Consider the following 19130-nt stretch of genomic DNA (forward strand, 5'->3'; position numbering starts at 1 on the left):
AATTGGGATAATGTCTTTTGCCAAGTCATATTGTGGAGTATTGAATATAAACCATGCATTAATTGTTTTGACTGTTAATCATACTGTAAAAAGACCTAATTTAATTTTCTAATGTGCCTTGACCCAAGTTTTTATAAGTTTACATCCCAATTGGACTTCTTGCTATAGATATAAATATACCTCTCTTTCAATTACAGTATTTTTGAAGTGTTATCAATAGTTGCCTTTTAGAGTGTTTAGTATTTCTTCACTGAATACATTGTAACATGCACTACATTTACTTTCAAAGCAACTTAAAAATATTCTAATAGAAACTCACTCACTTCAGCACTTGAAAACTGACTGTCAGACGTCAACCATTGTGAATGTTCTAGATGTAATTTCTAATCACATTATTCAGAAGGCAATTCTGCTTGATTTTGAGCAGTTCCTAGTGTTGTCCTCTTAAAATCAAGCATAAAACACACTTCTCTTAGTAGCCACACTTTAACTAATATAGATAAGAAAGTTTGCTCTAAAAATGGACTTTGTTTTTAATGAATGAAAATGCATTGTAGTAAAGTTGTCTCTTGTGACAACTTCTGTGCCTCTTGTAGGACTGTCTTATACCTCTCTTCAATGAAGCGCTGAGGTCATGTAAGCAGCATGATGTAAGGCCATGGATGCATGCCCTGAGGTACACGGTGTACCAGAATCAACTGATGGAAAAGCTTAAAGGTGTGTAAGCTCTCATCATGGTGTTCTGAAAAGCAAATGCAGAATTTGAACTCCAGTTGTTTGCTGAAAGCAGAAGCTGTGTCTTTTTCTCTTATTTAGATGTAGTACTTTATAAAAGCCAAGTTTTTCCTTCAGGCATCTTGCTTTACTACTCATTGTCTTGATTAGTGCTGTGTTGTAGACAGTGTCAAAAAGAAAAACAACTCTCTGAAAGTGTTTAATAGTTGTATACTCCTCTCCTAATAATCCCTTACTTGCTCATCACTTCATACTTTACCTGCTTTCACTTTTGAACACTTCAACATTATGAATAATGAGTCTTCACAAACAGTCATGAAAGCCTTTTAAATGTGCAGTATGATAAGAAATAATGGGAGAAAAAGATTCTGTCAGGGGACAAGTAGGTTTATTGGCTAAGAATGGTTATAGTGGAAGAAATCTTTTGCTGAGCAGATAATTTATGGATATAATTTTTGTTTGAGATGGGGTATATTAATATTCTAGGCATTCTAGGCAGAAATGAAATAATCTCAATTTCTGAAGCAATTTTTACTTATGGCCATGTATACAATACATTGGGCAGAAATTCTCTGTGTGTCAGACAGTGGTTTAACAGTTTTATTTACAATGTCTTGCTCCCATCTTTAGAACCAACAGTCTCAATTAAAAGCCATCTAATGGAACTGGGCTTAACAGCAGCGAAATTTGCACGGAAGCGAGGAAACATCGCCCTGGCCACACGACTGCTCGCCCAGTGCAGCGAAGTTCAGCTGGGGAGAACCACCACTGCACAGGACTTAGTCCAGCACTTTAAAAAATTGTCTGCACCGGGTCAGATAGATGAAAAATGGGGTCCTGAACTTGATATTGAGAAAACAAAGTTGTTGTACACAGCAGGTGAGTGTTATGTTGTAGTGACTTGAGCTTTTTTCCCTTATAACCAGGCTAATTCCCCTCACCTTGAAGTCATCACAATAGGACAGTATTATTAGGAACTGATTTCATCCCAGTAGCTGTTGTCTGTCTGAAAGTATTTTCACAAGTTTTTTCATACTTGGCATCTTTCAAAAGAAATTTTTCTGTGTAAAAATAGATTGCTACAAGCTGTACCTGAGTGTGCTGAATTTCAGAATTGTTTTACATAAAGCAGTGTACTGAAGATCTGCTTTTCATGATATACAGGTCAGTCAACACATGCCATGGAAATGCTGAGTTCTTGTGCCATATCTTTCTGCAAATCTGCCAAAGCTGAATATGCAGTTGCTAAATCTATTCTCACGCTGGCTAAATGGATTCAAGCAGAATGGAAAGAGATCTCAGGACAATTGAAACAAGTATATAGAGCTCGACAGCAGCAGAATCACACTGGCTTGTCTACCTTGTCTAAAAACATATATAACTTGATTGATCTGCCAGCTGTTAATACACTAGAAGATGAGTATCCTAGGATTGAAAGTGAATCTACAGGTACATTTGTTCTCATTGTTCTCTTTTAAAATTAGTTACTGATAATTATACTGAGGGATAAGTCTCAGTCATGAGTTCCTTGTCTCAGTTCCACCTCTCTGTGAAGGAGGAAGGAATTGTAGACTCTCAGCAGTGGTTGTTGGCAAATGGAAACTGGGCTTTATTTTGAAGCAGGGTCAGAACTGAAAAATAGTTGCATTTTGGAAAATTTTACAATGTTGGGTACTAATATTACTTAAAATACTGTATACCCATTTTTTTATGTTATTTTCTGTACTAAGGAAGGCAGAAGTAGATTTTACACTAACACATATTACTGTATTTCTCCCATCACAGTAAACATTGGAGTTGGAGAGCCAGACTTCATCTTGGGCCAGCTCTATCACTTGTCTTCAGTACAGGCACCTGAAGTAGCCAAGTCTTGGGCAGCCCTGGCTAGCTGGGCTTACAGATGGGGCCGCAAAGTAGTTGACAATGCCAGGTAAACACAGCCTAATGCTTGAATTTTTACAGCACAATTGGTTTTCTTAAGATAAATCTTATCTGTGTATTTATGGTTACTCTTATATGTGGTCTGAAGTTCCACGAGCAGAGAAATTAATATTCTCTTGGTTACTTGCCCTCTGTAAAACTTAATTCTGAGATAATTTCTTTCTTCAAAAGGTTTTGTATATAGACTTGCAGTAGCTCTACAAATACTCATGTAATGGGGATCAATAACTCATTAAATGTTACAGTCAGGGAGAAGGTGTTCGGCTGCTCCCCCGGGAGAAATCTGAGGTTCAGAACTTGCTTCCAGACAACATTGCAGAGGAGGATAAAGAGAAAATCTATGGGATTCTTGGGCAGGCAGTGTGTCGGCCAGCTGGGATTCAAGTAAGTGTAGTTTTATTTGCTTAAAAAAATGTTGCAGCTTCAGCATGAACTTTATTTTCCTCTTCTTGCAGTTCATGTTAAATCTAAGTGTCTTAAAGTTAACATTCAGACGTACAAGAAACCATCTGTTAGCTAAGTGGTCACATACCTGTTGGATGAACTATGATAATGTGATCACATAATGCAGTTGCATGAGTTGCTAGACAAAAACTGACTTAAGAAATAAGATTGCTTGTAGAAATTGTTGGAGGACTTAATCAAATCTGCTTTCCCTTTATTTGCATTTAGGATGAAGATATGACTCTACAGATCACAGAAAATGAGGACAATGAAGAAGATGATATGGTGGATGTGATATGGCGTCAGTTATTAACAAGTTGTCCCTGGCTTTCAGATCTTGATGAAAATGCAACAGAAGGATTAATTAAAGTCTGGAGGAAAGTTGTAGACAGAATCTTCAGTCTTTATAAACTGTCATGCAGTGCATACTTTACTTTCCTCAAGCTCAATGCTGGTCAGGTTAGTGTTCATGTTGATGTGGAAACCAAGTTACAAACTTTTCTAAATGATGATGTATATACTATATATTATATACTTAACTTAGAGGAGTATTTCTTCATTTCAAGGTTCCACTTGATGAAGAAGATCCCAGACTGCACTTAAGAAACACTTCTGAGCAAAGCACTGATGATGTAATTGTGATGGCAACCCTGAGACTGTTACGATTGCTTGTGAAACATGCTGGAGAACTTAGACAGTATCTAGAGCATGGGCTAGAAACTACACCTACTGCTCCTTGGAGAGGTAAGTATATGTTATCTAGCTGTTAAAATTGATTTTGAGGCATTTTCTCTAAATGCAAAAAGCTGTTCATTGCACTTTGATAAAATTTTTAAGTGTGAGGAAAAGAGACTGTCTTTTGCTAAATGATGTAATTGAAGATGTTGAAGTCTGCCATACGTTCTGAATGTAAAGTACATAAGTAGCACAGATTTTGATCCCCTCCTCCCACTTGAAGACACAGGGAGGAGAAAGGAGATGTGGTTTGTGAAGTATTGCATCATATGACCACTCTAAAAAACAAATGAGGTGTTTTTTTTCTAGCTGCAGTTGAGAAAGGTGTGTGGTGAAAACCACACGTTTCAGAAACAGTTGTTTGTCACTACACTGCAGGTTCTGATTGTTCAACTTTCCCTCAGAAGTTACGGAGTTAGTGTGGGAGGCAAACACCTATTGTAAAATTGCACTTTCTTTTGGACTTTTTTGCAAAGTAGTAGATTTGTTCTTCTTTGATTTACAGTCTGCCTATGCAAAACAAAAGACATGGTTTTTAAGAATAAAATTGTTTCATTTGAAGAGGAATGAAGTGAATCAGCACACTTCCTTTTTCTCTTTCTGCAGGTATTATTCCCCAGCTTTTCTCCCGCCTCAATCACCCAGAAGTGTACGTTCGTCAGAGCATTTGCAACTTACTCTGTCGAGTTGCTCAGGATTCTCCTCATCTCATCCTCTATCCTGCAATAGTGGGAACCATTTCACTTAGCAGTGAATCCCAGACTTCAGGTATGAAGAAAAGGAGAAAGTGTTCAAATAAACTTAAGCTGCTATATTTTTATATACTGGATAGGATGATATTAGGTGGTTGTTTTTATTTTCTCAGTTTTGATCTTAAGAATGTTTTTATTATGGTATCTCACTGATACCCTTAGTCTGATACACCAGAGTTTGCATATTTTTCTTATACTTCACCAGTACTTAATGGGGACCTGATGCTAAATAAACTGTGGAGTGATATGTCTTCCTGTAGCTAATATTTTATTGTCTGTTTTTAATTTAGGAAACAAGCTGCCTTCTGCCATCCCTACTTTGCTAGGTAATATTCAAGGAGAAGAACTGTTGGGTGGTGAATGTGATGGAGGGAGCACTCCAGCTTCCCAAGAAAGTAGTAAAGATGATACAAAAGCTGGATTAAATGAAGATCAAGCAATGATGCAAGATTGCTACAGCAAAATTGTGGAGAAACTCTCTGCTGCAAATCCAACAATGGTATTGCAGGTAAATAATCCAAATATATGTTACTTGGGTACTTGAACCACAAATAGGTAATTTGTATGTCTTGGGGGTTGGCCTACTGAAAGTTTGCTGTCTCTGTCTTCTTTCCAACATGTTCATCTACTGAAACAAATCTGAATTTAAGTTCTTTTAAAAGGTGAATCTTGCTTTATCCAGGTTCAGATGCTTGTGGCTGAGCTGCGCAGAGTTACAGTTCTCTGGGATGAGCTTTGGTTGGGAGTTCTACTGCAGCAGCACATGTACGTCCTCAGACGGATCCAACAACTGGAAGATGAAGTCAAGAGGGTCCAAAACAACAACACTTTACGGAAGTATGTCTGTTCCAGTAATAGAAGGGATAATCATAACAAATGTTTGTTCTTGGGGAAGTATACAGTCAAATGAATCAGCAGTGGTGTTGTTCCTGAACCCATACTATCCCAGCTGCTGCTTTGTAAGCCTGGGACCTTATTTGAGGAATATTTTATGCTACAGCTACTACTCCAGTCGAATGAGAGAAACAGTCTACCTGTTAATCCATGTTGTGATTTCTTTAGTAATGTGTTAGAACCCAATGTAGATTGTCTTGTGGATGATGAGATCCTACAGTTCTCAATTTCCAAGTCAGATGAAATGAGTATAAGCATGTTGAAGGGTGTAATCTATTTGGAGATCACTGTAAATGCAGATATTTGGAGCAAATGGAATGTCTTAATCTAATTTTAGTTTTCAGTATTGAGCAAGTCTTTCCCTCACCTGGGTTCTCCTGTGAACAGAGTAGTGAAAGAGCAGATCGATTCACTGGGCACCTGGCTAAAGATAAGAATGCCCCTTGTGTTCTGTAGTCAGGACGGACATGGAATGGGGGAACAGAATGATCTGAATGTCTCTTCTCCTTCTTTATAGTGTGGTGCTTCCTCAACATGTAGTAGTAAAAGGGCCCTTTATTAAAGGAAATCAGTTGCTTAAAGTGATTTCTGCTCAGAGCTTCTAATCAGGGTTTCTGGTGGTGAACAATACATTTCAAATGTTTGTTTTTTTAAAAAAATGGTTCCGGGGAACACTTATGCAATGTCTTCATTTTAATATGATGATAACTGAAGGCCTCATTTTGGAGAAGTAATAATTTTTGTGAGTTCTTCAATATCTCATTTGTTGATTAATGCTGTCATTATGAGAACTTGGTTTATGGCATTAAGAGGAAGTTTTTGTGTGTTTTTTATAACAGAGAAGAGAAAATAGCAATCATGCGTGAAAAGCACACAGCTCTGATGAAACCCATTGTGTTTGCTTTGGAACACGTGAGGAGCATCACTGCAGCTCCTGCAGAAACTCCTCATGAGAAGTGGTTTCAGGATAACTATGGAGATGCAATTGAAAATGCACTAGAGAAACTTAAGAATCCTTTGAATCCTGCTAAACCTGGAAGCAGCTGGCTCCCATTTAAAGAGGTATTGCATGCAAGAGGAAGAGTACAATCTAGGGACACTTGCTGCACCATGTGCTTTACCCTGTCTTTCTCTTGCTGTTCTCTTACCACATCAAAACTGTAGCCTGAAACTTTGTCTTCCCAGCAGTCAGTACAGGCAAAGTGGGCACTAAAGCACCATAATTTTTGCCTCTAGCTAGTCCTATTGATTGTCTTGTCCTATTGTATTGTATTGTACCCAAATTACATTTTTTTTGTACCAAAATTACATTTTTCAAATCTTGCATCTTCTGCCATATGGGATGCTGTCAGCTTTGGGAGCAGAGGGCTTTATTTCTTTTAAATGCTGTCTTTCTGAAACACTGGTATTTGAGTTTAGTTGATGTAAATTTAAAAAAGCTAATTCTCTGTTTATCTAAGCATAGTCCTTGGGCTGTGCAGCAGCCTTCAAATGATCAACCCTTCCCAGAGGTGCTTTTGTCAGTTGTGTCATTTTCTCTTAGTTTGTGGGTCTGAAGAGAAACAAAATATTCACTTGTCTATCCAGAGAAGCCTGGTGTTTTTAAAACCTTGCTATTCAGAATGGAAGTTTTACATGCAAATACTCCTTTTTCCCTTGTGCTACCTCTTCTGCTTTGCAGAACAAACATGCATTCAGATACATAAGCAGGAGGTTGCCAAATGCTGCTGATTTTAACCACAGTTCAGATATTTATAAATACAGAAGCAAACCTCTTGAGGAGCATGGTTTGTTGTGACTTCAGTTCTTACCACTGCACAGGATATATTAGTTGCTTAGAGGATGTTACTTTGTTTTTGTAATCTTCATCCTAAACTGTATCTGGATTAGCATGGCAAGGGTACAAGGGAATTTAGGAGAAATCTTTGTTTCTGGAAGACGACCACCATTAAGTCCAGTTGGACAGTGTTTTTGTTCTTAGTGCTGACTGCTAAGGTGAATGTCACTCTAAAAGAAAAAAATTATTTGGAATAGGTAATGCTGAGTTTGCAGCAGAGAGCACAGAAACGGGCCAGTTACCTCCTACGGCTTGAAGAAATCAGTCCTTGGTTGGCTGCCATGATGAACACTGAAATAGCACTTCCTGGAGAGGTGTCCACCAGGGACACAGTCACCATCCACAGTGTGGGTAGCACCATCACCATCCTGCCAACCAAAACCAAACCTAAAAAGCTGCTTTTCCTGGGTTCAGATGGGAAGAACTATCCCTACCTGTTCAAAGGTAAGTAATAGAATTTTTCTCATACCAGGTGCTGTCTCTTGTTGTAAGTTAGACAGTATTAAAGTTAGGAAGATTGCATGGTGCAATTCTAGTTTATTTGCCTGAATGATACAGAGAACGAGGAGTTTGAAATATTTGCCCTCTCTCTTCCCTACCTCCCACTTCACCATGTATTTTTCAAGGAATTCTGCCTTGTGAAAATGTAAGTCAAATCCCTTTTTGGCAAGGGTTTCATCAGAAGCGATGCTCTGCTTCCATATTGATAGATTAGCTGGATACAATTTTCCAGAAGCTTAAGGTAGCCCCTAAAATAGAACTTGAGAGACTTGTTTTCCCTGCAAGGGAAAGGCCTGTTTATGTTGTAACTATTGTGCATACTGCTCACACAGCAAGCTGGCATAAACTGGCAGGTAAATGCCATGTAAACACTTCGGTTTAGGCCAAACAACTCATTCTTAATCTACATATTATAAAGATATTCATATTCTGAAATGTAGTAGGTTTAAAAAAATGCTGTATTTTGGGCTTTAGGAGAATTTTTTTCATGTAGAAGCTACATTTAAGACAAATTTATTGCAGGTTTGGAAGACTTGCATCTGGATGAGAGAATCATGCAGTTCTTATCCATTGTGAACACCATGTTTGCCACGATCAACCGGCAAGAGACGCCGCGGTTCCACGCGAGGCACTACTCGGTGACACCCCTGGGGACAAGGTCAGGCCTCATCCAGTGGGTGGATGGAGCCACGCCTTTGTTTGGGCTTTACAAGCGCTGGCAACAGCGGGAAGCTGCTCTGCAGGCACAAAAGGTAACGGCTCTGCTCTGTGCTGAGTAGAACAAGGCAAAAGAGAAATGCTTATTTTGATTTGCTTTGTAATTCTAAGTCACGTAGTTGTACAAGGATTGTGTTTTGTTCATAATAATGCAGGAAGGTTCTGTGTATTCATGTATCTTGGGACTTCACCAGAAGTCAATAAAATTTCATCTCTGTTATTTATATATAATTACAGTATGTAACAAAAATGTTGTTCTGGCATGATAATTCAAGAGAACTGTTTTTTACAAATAGAATTAGCCTTAGTTGAAATTATTTTAGTTCCATATCTTGCTTACTCATTCTCATTTCATTCTAAATACAGTTTTTGCAGTTGTGTTTATGAGATCTACTTTGAGAGTAGAATTAGGCCAGAACAATGTGTTTTCGGTTTATTTGGACTTTAACTACTGAATTTTGAAAGCAGTCTCTGAGCTGTAGAAGTCATGCTCAATCAAGGCATTGGTTTCATATTTTATTCTCACCAAAACTGAATTTGGGATCCGTTTCTGTGCTAATACATCAACTGCCACATTTGTGTCTTCTAGGCTCAGGACTCTTACCAGACCCCTCAGAACCCTGGAATAGTTCCCAGGCCCAGTGAACTTTACTACAGTAAAATTGGACCTGCTTTAAAGGCAGTGGGGCTTAGTCTCGATGTGTCACGTCGTGACTGGCCCTTGAACGTCATGAGGGCTGTTCTGGAAGAACTGATGGAAGCAACTCCCCCAAATCTCCTTGCTAAGGAGCTCTGGTCATCGTGTACCACACCAGATGAGTGGTGGAGAGTTACACAGGTGAGTTATAGCAACTATTTTACATAGCAGAGGCTGTGGTTTTAATGGGATGAGGGGCAAAAAATGCCTGAGGTGTGGTACTTGTGAGTTTGGAGAGCTAGTGCTGGTGTTTGATGAAATGTTGGCAATTGTGCCATCTGGATTAAAACATGGGTATAGACCAGATAAGTCTACGTTATTATACTAGAATTATCAGCCTAAAAATGAAAACATTTGTAAGATACCATCAGACAACAAATAGAAAACTACTTGAAATAAGTTGGGCTTGATTTGTTTTACAATTGCACTTAAAATAATGTTTTAAGATGGTAGTCAGTCCAGTGTGTTGGCAGAGGATTCCCACAAATAATTTTTTCCTGAAACTCTCTTTTAAGTCGTATGCAAGATCCACTGCAGTTATGTCCATGGTTGGCTACATCATTGGTCTTGGAGACAGACATCTGGATAATGTTCTTATAGATATGACTACAGGAGAAGTTGTCCACATAGATTATAATGTTTGCTTTGAAAAAGGTAATTTAAAAAATGCTCTATGTTATTCAAATAAAAGGTTTTCTTTATTGCTAATTAAAAGAAACAACTTAATTTTTTATCTTAAAGGGAAGAGCCTTAGGGTCCCAGAGAAGGTTCCGTTCCGAATGACGCACAACATTGAAACAGCACTGGGAGTGACAGGAGTGGAAGGGGTGTTCAGGCTTTCTTGTGAACAGGTATGGTAGGAGATTTGAAAACTGAGGGCCGTCACTGGCCAAATACAATCTTAGAACTTTTTTATTCTGCTGCTGCTTTATAGAGCCTTCACCTTTCTGCTGTGATTTTAATTGAACTTACTTTAGCTATATCCTGTGGTAGGTATTTAAGAAGCATGAAATGGTTTGATAAAAGCACATGCGAGTAGTGGTACAACTAAAATTTAGGGTGAAAGGGGGACTTCTAATTGTAGATTAAAATGTTATGTTTTTCCTGAATTATTGTGAGATGTTTTGCTTTCTTTCTTCCTTTGGGACTCATCCTGTATAAACATGAGAGATACGTTTTTAAAAAGAAAAATGCTCCTAAGAAGGGAGATTTTTTCCTCAAGTGTCTGTGGCTTCTGCAGAGTTTGTATGGAAGGCTAGATCTTCCTACAGGCTTAGCTGCATTTGTACCCACTGTGGTGTTCTTCCTGTCTCTGTAGTAGCTAGGGATACATTCCAGATTTCTGTACCTACTGAAGTACAGCATTTTGCATTTAAGTTTCCATTCTTCTACAAGGATAACAGAATCAGAATGAGTCTGTTTAAAACATGATGCAGGTCCTTCATATAATGCGGCGTGGGAGAGAGACTTTGCTTACACTGCTGGAAGCTTTTGTTTATGATCCACTGGTGGACTGGACAGCTGGAGGCGAGGCAGGATTTGCTGGGGCTGTCTATGGTGGTGGTGGCCAGCAGGCTGAAAACAAACAGAGCAAAAGGGAAATGGAAAGGGATATTACACGGAGTCTCTTTTCCTCGAGAGTGGCCGAGATAAAGGTGGGTTTACTATGATAATTTTCTATTCTTAAACCATAGTAGTCTCTGTGCTTTCATTTTATTTGCATTTTGGGAATGGGAGAAGATATGGTCATATATCAGTAATAGTTCATTAATTTTATTTGCTAAATTGAGTCTGTATAAAGGGTAGTGTTTATATTGAACTTGCAAGTATTTAATTTTCAGTTTCTGCATGCTTAATTAGTGTTTTGTCTGAATCTGTGCTAGGAGAATAAAAATAGAGGTTTAGAGAGCAGTTTAAATAATGTCTGTTAAGACTTGGCAGTTGTAGCACTGGAAGCAGTGCTGGGTGAATGGCATTGTTGAAGGTTTAAGTTCTGCCATATCTTACTTTCTCTTGCCAGTTTGATTTAGTGCAGTTCAGTAACATCTGTGTCTTGATTGCAGGTTAACTGGTTTAAGAACAGAGATGAAATGCTTGCTGTGCTGCCAAAACTGGACAGTAGTTTAGAAGAGTACCTGAACCTGCAGGAGCAGTTAACAGATGTAGAAAAGTTGCAAGGAAAACTCCTGGAAGAGATAGAATTTCTGGAAGGTGCAGAAGGAGTGGATCATCCCTCCCACACACTTCAGCACAGGTACAGAGGAGCCAGGAATTCTGTCAGAAGTCTCACAGTTCAATACAGATGGTGTTTTAGCAATGTACTTAGGAGTTAAATGTTAGATATCTGTATATGAGTGAATAGCTGGGTAAAAACTATTCTTGCAGTAAGCAAGGTCAGTCATTGTACAGAGGAGCTACTGAAACCTTTTCCTACTGAATCATCTTATTTATGTCCTGCATCTCATACTCCATCAGTATAACCTGTGCTAATCCAAGTTCCACACTTGACCCTCAGGGCAAGAGAGGGAATGTTCTGGATGTGGTGGTCCCATCATAATAATCCACATAAGGGTACTGTTGATAAATAGCACAAGAATCTTCTCTTCTAAGTTTCTAATTCTTTAAGTTACTTTTGAAGGTTATTTGAAATGGATCAAGTGTGTCAGAATTGCATGAATAGGCACAGGCATTAATTATTTTGTAGGAAAACAATAAGGCAACATGGTTAATTTTATGTAATTGGTGAGAACATGTTAATTTCCTGGTTAACAGTTGTATTGTTCAATATTGTTCTATATTCTATAGTGTTAAGTACTTTCTTTCTTGTACTACTTACCTGATTCTGTGGCTTCAATAATTCAGGTATTCTGAGCACACACAGTTGCAGTCTCAACAAAGAGCTGTCCAGGAAGCCATCCAGGTGAAGCTGAATGAGTTTGAGCAGTGGATAACACATTACCAAACTGCCTTCAGTAATTTAGAGGCAACTCAACTTGCAAGTCTGCTCCAAGAAATTAGCACACAAATGGACCTAGGTACAAAAGAGTATTTCTGGGGGTGGTTTTAATGGTTTGAAAATAACTTGAGTTTAATATCTGGAGTGGTTATGAGTATCCCCTAACTTAAAGGCAATGATCTGTATGTAATAAATGAAAGGAAAGGGGTTCTTCAAAGGGTGATTTAGAGCTCTTCAAGGTTTCAGTGCCAAGCTGTCTGAAGGAACTTGTCTTATCCTACTGGGCATAAGATTCTCTTAGTTTGTGCTTGAAATTCTCAATATGAATTCTCCATGCTTCCTTTATCACAAGTAAAAAAAAAATTTTTTTTGAAAACGTGTTAATGCTCAGTATTTGTATGGTATAAAATATGTCTTCAGACATGTCTTTGTTTTTAATCTTTCTTAAAAGGTCCTCCAAGTTACGTACCAGCAACAGCATTTCTGCAAAATGCAGGCCAGGCACATCTAATCAGTCAGTGTGAGCAACTGGAAGGGGAGGTTGGTGCTCTTCTGCAGCAGAGAAGATCGGTGTTACGTGGCTGCCTGGAACAATTGCACAATTATGCAACAGTGGCTCTGCAGTATCCAAAAGCTGTGTTTCAGAAGCACCGAATAGAGCAGTGGAAAACCTGGATGGAAGAACTCATTTGTAACATGACAATAGAGCGTTGTCAGGATATCTTTAGGAAGTAAGTTGACAGAATAACAACTTGTTCAAAGAGCATGATTTACAATATACTACCCTAATTTTATCATTAAAATAAATACTTTTGCAAGGACCTATCTAATTATAAAACTAACTAACATTAAGTTGTAATTCTAGAAATTTTGAGTAAATATGAAAAACTGCTTTAGAAATACCGTCCCGGAATTTAGTCTGTGTACTTCAACAGGAAAATCAAGTAATGTTGTCCTATAATAAACAAAGGGGGAATTCACCTTCGTGCTTCAGAGTAGTGATAATTTGCCTTTTAGAAACTTCTAGTATTTAAAAATCAGTAAGAAAAGATTTTTTTCTTTTAATCTACTAGATTTTCAAGAATTTCTAGTTCTTTTTTTCTTCTAAAGTCAGGTTGTTTTACCTCTTGTGGTATTTAGAGTTAAGGAGTAAGTGATATGGGAATGGCTCAAACATTGGTATTTTTCCTGCCTACAGAGCAGAATGCATTTTGTTTCCGTGTGAGAAGGGGAAGGTTACATTGTACTGGTGCTTTGCAGGTATGAGATGCAGTACGCGCCTCAGCCCCCGCCCAGCATGTGCCAGTTCATCACGGCCACCGAGATGACGCTGCAGCGCTACGCGGCCGACATTAACAGCAGGCTGATCCGGCAGGTGGAGCGGCTGAAGCAGGAGGCAGTGACTGTGCCCGTGTGCGAGGAGCAGCTCAAGGAGATCGAGCGCTGCATCAAAGTGTTCCTGCACGAGAACGGCGAGGAGGGCTCGCTGAGCTTGGCCAGCGTCATCATCTCCGCTCTGTGCGCCCTCACCAGGTGAGCTCCCTCCTGTGCCGTGACCACAGCACAGCGACATTGAGGGATGCAATTCTGTGAAGAGTGAACGGCAGGCACGTTGTCTAAGTGTCTCCATTCATCTAGGCGAAACCTGATGATGGAAGGTGCAGCGTCCAGTGCTGGGGAGCAGCTGGTTGATTTGACTTCCAGAGATGGAGCCTGGTTCCTGGAGGAGCTTTGCAGCATGAGTGGGAATGTCACGTGCCTTGTGCAGCTGTTGAAGCAGTGTCATCTTGTACCCCAGGACTTAGATATTCCAAATCCCATGGAAGCATCAGAAGCTGTTCACTTAGCCAATGGAGTATACATCTCACTTCAGGTGATTCTTTTATGTTACTTTTCCCCCCATCCTTCAAGGCTTCAACAAAGTCATTCTTAATAGATTCTTCCTTAATGGGCTAAATGTTTATGTTGCTGCTGAGATGTTTTCATAAGTCTTGCTTTTGATTGCTGTATTTGATTGAGCTGAACAGGTATTTGCTTCTGTAATTTACATTTTTATTGGTTGAAAGAAACTATTTTGATCTATACATGACAACTTGTAAAAACTGCTGTCAAGTAAGTAACCATGAGGAAGAGGTTGGTATTAGCTTTATAGATGCACCAGCTTCATGTCTTCTTTTCATTTTTCTCTTGTTGCTGGCAGTCCAGAACAACTTCCAAACTGTTCAAACTGTATTCTGTTTTCTGCTCCTGCTAAACTTTACTTATTTTCCCCTGAACCAAATAGTTTCAAATAAACTCAAAAAACCTGTTGTACAGGCCCTTTTTCCAATACTGGGAAGGAGAAAAATACATTTATAATTTTGCGGTTCAGAAATATTTCCATGTTAATAAAAGAAAAAGCCCATGAAGGGCAGTCTGAGTGAAATATCTGCTGAAGACTGACGTGGTTAAAAACTGTGGCTGGTTAAATAGGTTTTTGAGGTTTTTGTTTCCATTGCATTGTATTTGAGAAATATTTTCCTGTCAAGCTGTGTAAGTTCATTTGGATTTTCATCACTTTTTCCCTGTTTGAAGTTGCAACATTTCAGAACTGTTTCAGAAATGTGCATGGCAGCAGTTTCACTGCATTGCAGTGGGGATCTTTCACTCAAATGTTGTTGTCCTCCCTGTGAGCTCTTAGATAAGATGTACTTACTGAGCCCACTGCTCACTGGGCAGTCAAGATAACCAGTCTTTTTGGTGTGTTTCATCTCCTTTTGGAGAACAGAGCACATTGGTTCTTTCTGTACCTGCCTTTAACCTTCTGCTGCATTCTCCTTGGGGGAAACTCCTCTGTGCCGCTTAAGGTACTTTTTTTCTTCCCTGCATTGATTTCTGTAGCAGAATTATCACTATCTGGCAAGTTTTTGCTACTTTTTCTTTGTCTAATTTGATCAGTTTAGCAAATCATAATTTCAGTAAATAATTTAATTTTTTCATATCTATGTAATGGAAAAGAAAAGCTGACATTGATGAAACCAACTCACAAATTATGACCTCTGCCCTCCAGCTTCTGCTGAGAATGGCTGTCAGATATTGCTGCTGGTGCTGTGGAGATGGTTGTTGCTACATTGCTACAGATGTCAAACCTCTGGCTTTGTGCAGGGTTTAATGTATTCCTGATTTTTTCAAAGTTAATCCAAGAGTAGACTTTTGACTCTTGGCTGACCACTGTCATATTATATTTTAGATAATGTCTGCTGCACGGTGGTGTAGTACTAAAATGATGGAAGATGTTGCATGTGATGCTTTTTGGGAGGGAAACATTTCTTACTTTTTCATACTTACTTCCCAACAGGAATTGAACTCAAACTTCCGACAGATCATTTTCCCTGAAGCACTTAGGTGCTTAATGAAAGGAGAGTATACTTTAGAAAGTATGCTCCATGAATTGGATAATCTTATAGAGCAAACAACTGATGGAGTCCCTTTGCAAACGTTGGTTGAATCTCTTCAAGCCTACTTACGAAATGCTGCTATGGGTATAGAGGAGGAGACACACACTCATTACATTGATGTTGCAAGGTAAATCACCTTTTTTTTCAGTTTAGGTGTGAGAGAGTGAAGACTGAAGAACATTAGTCTGTTTAATATTTTTTTTGTTTGATATACAGGCTTTTCTTGCCCAAGATTACCTTAAGCAGATTGCAGGGTGTAAGGTGTGTGCTTGTGGGTTTATCCACAGGCATACACAGAAATATGGAGCTGTGGCAATTTACACTTATATCTGCTTAATGCTGACTTTTGGTAGTCAACTTGTTCCAAAATATGTAGTTGTGATTTGATATTTGAAGTTAAAGGATACTAAAAATAGGAACTAGTTCATTAGTTTGTAGGAGGAACCTGTGAAAGTGAGAGCTTGTAACCATGGCACTCCTCATCAGGAGGTTTGATAAGCAGCTTTTGCTTAATGAGTGAGTGACTTGATTAAAAAAGGAAAATGAGACAAAACACTGAGCAAACAAAGACTTGTGCATCTTGTAAGTGGGACAGTACATTCCTGAGTAGGTGCTTGGTACAACAGACCAATTCAAAATCTTCAAGTGGTATTTGCCCTGAGCTGGTTGTGGTGGCTCCATCAGTGCTACAGTGAATCTGTGGAATCAGTCAGTCTAAGAAAATTCTGTTTATTGTGGACTAAGTAAAACCATGTAAATTTTCTTTATTTTTTGTCCTTTTTAGAGTACTTCATGCTCAGTATGGTGAGCTGATTCAGCCAAGAAATGGTTCAGTTGATGAAACTCCCAAAATGTCAGCTGGTCAGATGCTTTTGGTAGCTTTTGATGGAATGTTTGCTCAAGTGGAAACTGCATTTGGTTTATTGATTGAAAAGGTATGAATTTGTTCTTTCTGTAGTACTGTTTGAGTCAGAATTAGGAAAGCTTTAAGGAAACCAGACTAATTAATTTCCTTCACTTTGCTCAGCTAAACAAGATGGAGATACCTCTTGCTTGGCGTAAGATTGACATAATTAGGGAAGCCCGCAGCACCCAAGTTAACTTCTTTGATGATGACAATAATCGGCAAGTTCTGGAGGAAATTTTCTTTCTGAAGAGACTGCAAACAATTAAGGAATTTTTCAGGCTCTGTGGTACCTTTTCTAAGACACTGTCAGGTAAATGAATATCTAATGTTCAGTAAACCTTTATCCACTTCTCATCCTGTTCAGAAGAATGTAAAATGGTCACTTTTGCTGTAATTTACCTTTGGTAGGTGGTAAGGAAGCAGAAACTAAAAATGAATTCCTGTGCTTTTGCTGTGTTTATAAGTCGGGTATTATTCTTCTGGATGCATCAAATGTTTAGTTTATAACAAAAATACTATTTCTTTCCCTTTAAAAGGAATCAGTTCACTTGAAGACCAGAATGCAGTAAATGGACCTGTTCAAATTGTCAATGTGAAAGCCCTTTACAGGAACTCTTGTTTTAGTGAAGATCAAATGGCCAAGCCAATTAAGGCTTTTACAGCAGACTTTGTGAGGCAGCTTTTAATTGGCCTTCCAAATCAAGCTTTGGGACTGACCTTGTGCAGTTTCATCAGCGCTCTGGGTGTTGATATCATTGCTCAGGTAGAGGCTAAAGACTTTGGAGCAGAAAGCAAAGTTTCTGTGGATGACTTGTGCAAGAAAGCTGTGGAGCACAACATCCAGATTGGCAAGTTCTCCCAGCTGGTGATGAACAGGGCCACGGTCCTGGCCAGCTCCTACGACACGGCCTGGAAGAAGCACGACCTGGTGCGCAGACTGGAAACCAGCATTTCCTCGTGCAAGACCAGCCTGCAGAGAGTGCAGCTGCACATTGCCATGTTCCAGGTGAGAGCCCAGCACAGGCTGGGGACTTCCACACTGGGTCTGGGAAAAACCAGCGTGAGTTAGTGTCTGAGCACAGCAAACGTGATATTTTGTTGAGTAAGTTCTAAGATATTTTAATGGACTTTATAAGGTATTTTGGTTTTAATTATGCTGTAAATATATCTGGAATAGTGTTATTGCTAGCTTTTTTTGAAGACTAGCTGCTTTACAAGAAGCAAATTCTGTAATGTATAGATTGTTTTGAATCAATACATGTAATTTTTTTCAATAGCCATTAAGTTGTTTTTTTAGAAAACAGGTCATTCATTGGCTTTCTTACCAGCAATGCTGTCCTGTTCTCCCCCTTTTTCTCAAACGGATTATGACTTTAAGGGAGGAGATGGCTTAGAACAGAGGTTATGAATTTGCTGAATGTCATTTTGTATCTTTCCTTCAAAGTTTTAGTGCATTGACTGTCTCCTTGCCCCATTCATTGCTTCACTAAAAGTACACATAGCAGCAGTATCAGTCCTGAAAAATGCTCTTCTGAGGCTTTAGATAAATGCCATTGTGTACTCTTACATGGGTATCCACTTGTGTTGTACTATCAGTGATCTTTATTTTATAGTGATTTGTAGGTGAAGGAACAAGGCTTTCCCTAGGTCAGTTAATAAACTGTTTCATAGACTGGTAAGCAAAATTGTCTTGGTTTTAATGTATCATAAGAGAATTGTTTCTGAATATAGATGGATTTTCCTTTAGATAAAAAAAGTGTGTAAATCACTTCTAGTAAATTAGTGGACTGATTGATGGTATAAATATCCAAGCCAGCAAAACATACTTTGCAACTGCTTGTATAATTTAGTGCTCTTGAATGATTTAGGACTTTGAGCTGTTCTGGTACTGTCTGACACGCAGCCCTTTTAAGTGCCCTTACTTATAAAGGGTACCAGAGCACTGGAATTGCTGTTTGTGATGCAAAGTATTTTGTGCTGAGCAATGCTGATGTTGTTGCTGTTACTTTCTTAAAGTGGCAGCACGAGGATCTCCTCATCAGTCGCCCCCAGGCAATTTCTGTCACTCCTCCTCCTCGTTCAGCAATTTTAGCCAGCATGAAAAAGAAACTTCACACGCTCAGTCAGATTGAAGCTTCCATTGCAACGGTCCAGGTATGGCTGTTTTGGGGAGGGTTGTTCAGCAGAACATCAAAATGTGACTGACACAAGCTGCAAAATCATCTGCCACCTTTGAGCTGCAGTTTCTGGCTTGCTGTCTTACACAAATGTGGGGGTATTGTCACTGATCTCTTTCAGTGTGTCTGATGGATACTGTTATATTGTTTTATTTTGCTGTCTCATCCAAAATGTTCTCTTGGGAATAGCAGTAAATCTCTTTGAAGAAAAATACAAGTCTGTGAAAGTACCTTTCTTTCTGAAGGCTCTTTTTCTTTGTCTGCCTTAGATCATCCTTACTATTGTTTTTGCTAGCTAAATGTCAGAAGTTCCTTTTGTAGAAATGGGGAAATTATTCTTGTGTTAAAGTTTGTGTGCTGTGGCTTTGCTCAGTATCTTAGATTTCTTTGGTAGCAGTAA

General features: G+C 38.9%; 1 protein-coding gene across 1 annotated transcript in view; it reads left to right on the forward strand.

Annotated features, from left to right (window-relative positions):
• SMG1 (SMG1 nonsense mediated mRNA decay associated PI3K related kinase) overlaps positions 1-19130 on the forward strand; it is a 58410-nt gene that overhangs the window by 32884 nt on the left and 6396 nt on the right. Inside the window, exons 29-55 of the mRNA XM_014868842.2 lie at positions 597-717; positions 1366-1614; positions 1900-2184; positions 2521-2665; positions 2922-3060; positions 3349-3579; positions 3687-3864; positions 4462-4623; positions 4898-5115; positions 5290-5444; positions 6341-6563; positions 7536-7782; positions 8362-8591; positions 9146-9394; positions 9769-9907; positions 9995-10104; positions 10690-10908; positions 11317-11507; positions 12116-12288; positions 12661-12940; positions 13470-13742; positions 13848-14082; positions 15547-15773; positions 16431-16581; positions 16674-16863; positions 17090-17559; positions 18570-18707. Coding sequence (XP_014724328.1) covers positions 597-717; positions 1366-1614; positions 1900-2184; positions 2521-2665; positions 2922-3060; positions 3349-3579; positions 3687-3864; positions 4462-4623; positions 4898-5115; positions 5290-5444; positions 6341-6563; positions 7536-7782; positions 8362-8591; positions 9146-9394; positions 9769-9907; positions 9995-10104; positions 10690-10908; positions 11317-11507; positions 12116-12288; positions 12661-12940; positions 13470-13742; positions 13848-14082; positions 15547-15773; positions 16431-16581; positions 16674-16863; positions 17090-17559; positions 18570-18707 — 5628 coding nt within the window. The remainder of the gene's footprint in view (positions 1-596; positions 718-1365; positions 1615-1899; positions 2185-2520; positions 2666-2921; positions 3061-3348; positions 3580-3686; positions 3865-4461; positions 4624-4897; positions 5116-5289; positions 5445-6340; positions 6564-7535; positions 7783-8361; positions 8592-9145; positions 9395-9768; positions 9908-9994; positions 10105-10689; positions 10909-11316; positions 11508-12115; positions 12289-12660; positions 12941-13469; positions 13743-13847; positions 14083-15546; positions 15774-16430; positions 16582-16673; positions 16864-17089; positions 17560-18569; positions 18708-19130) is intronic.

This window comes from Sturnus vulgaris, chromosome 16 (genome assembly GCF_052056855.1).
Source record: "Sturnus vulgaris isolate bStuVul1 chromosome 16, bStuVul1.hap1, whole genome shotgun sequence".
NCBI classification, from domain to species: domain Eukaryota; kingdom Metazoa; phylum Chordata; class Aves; order Passeriformes; family Sturnidae; genus Sturnus; species Sturnus vulgaris.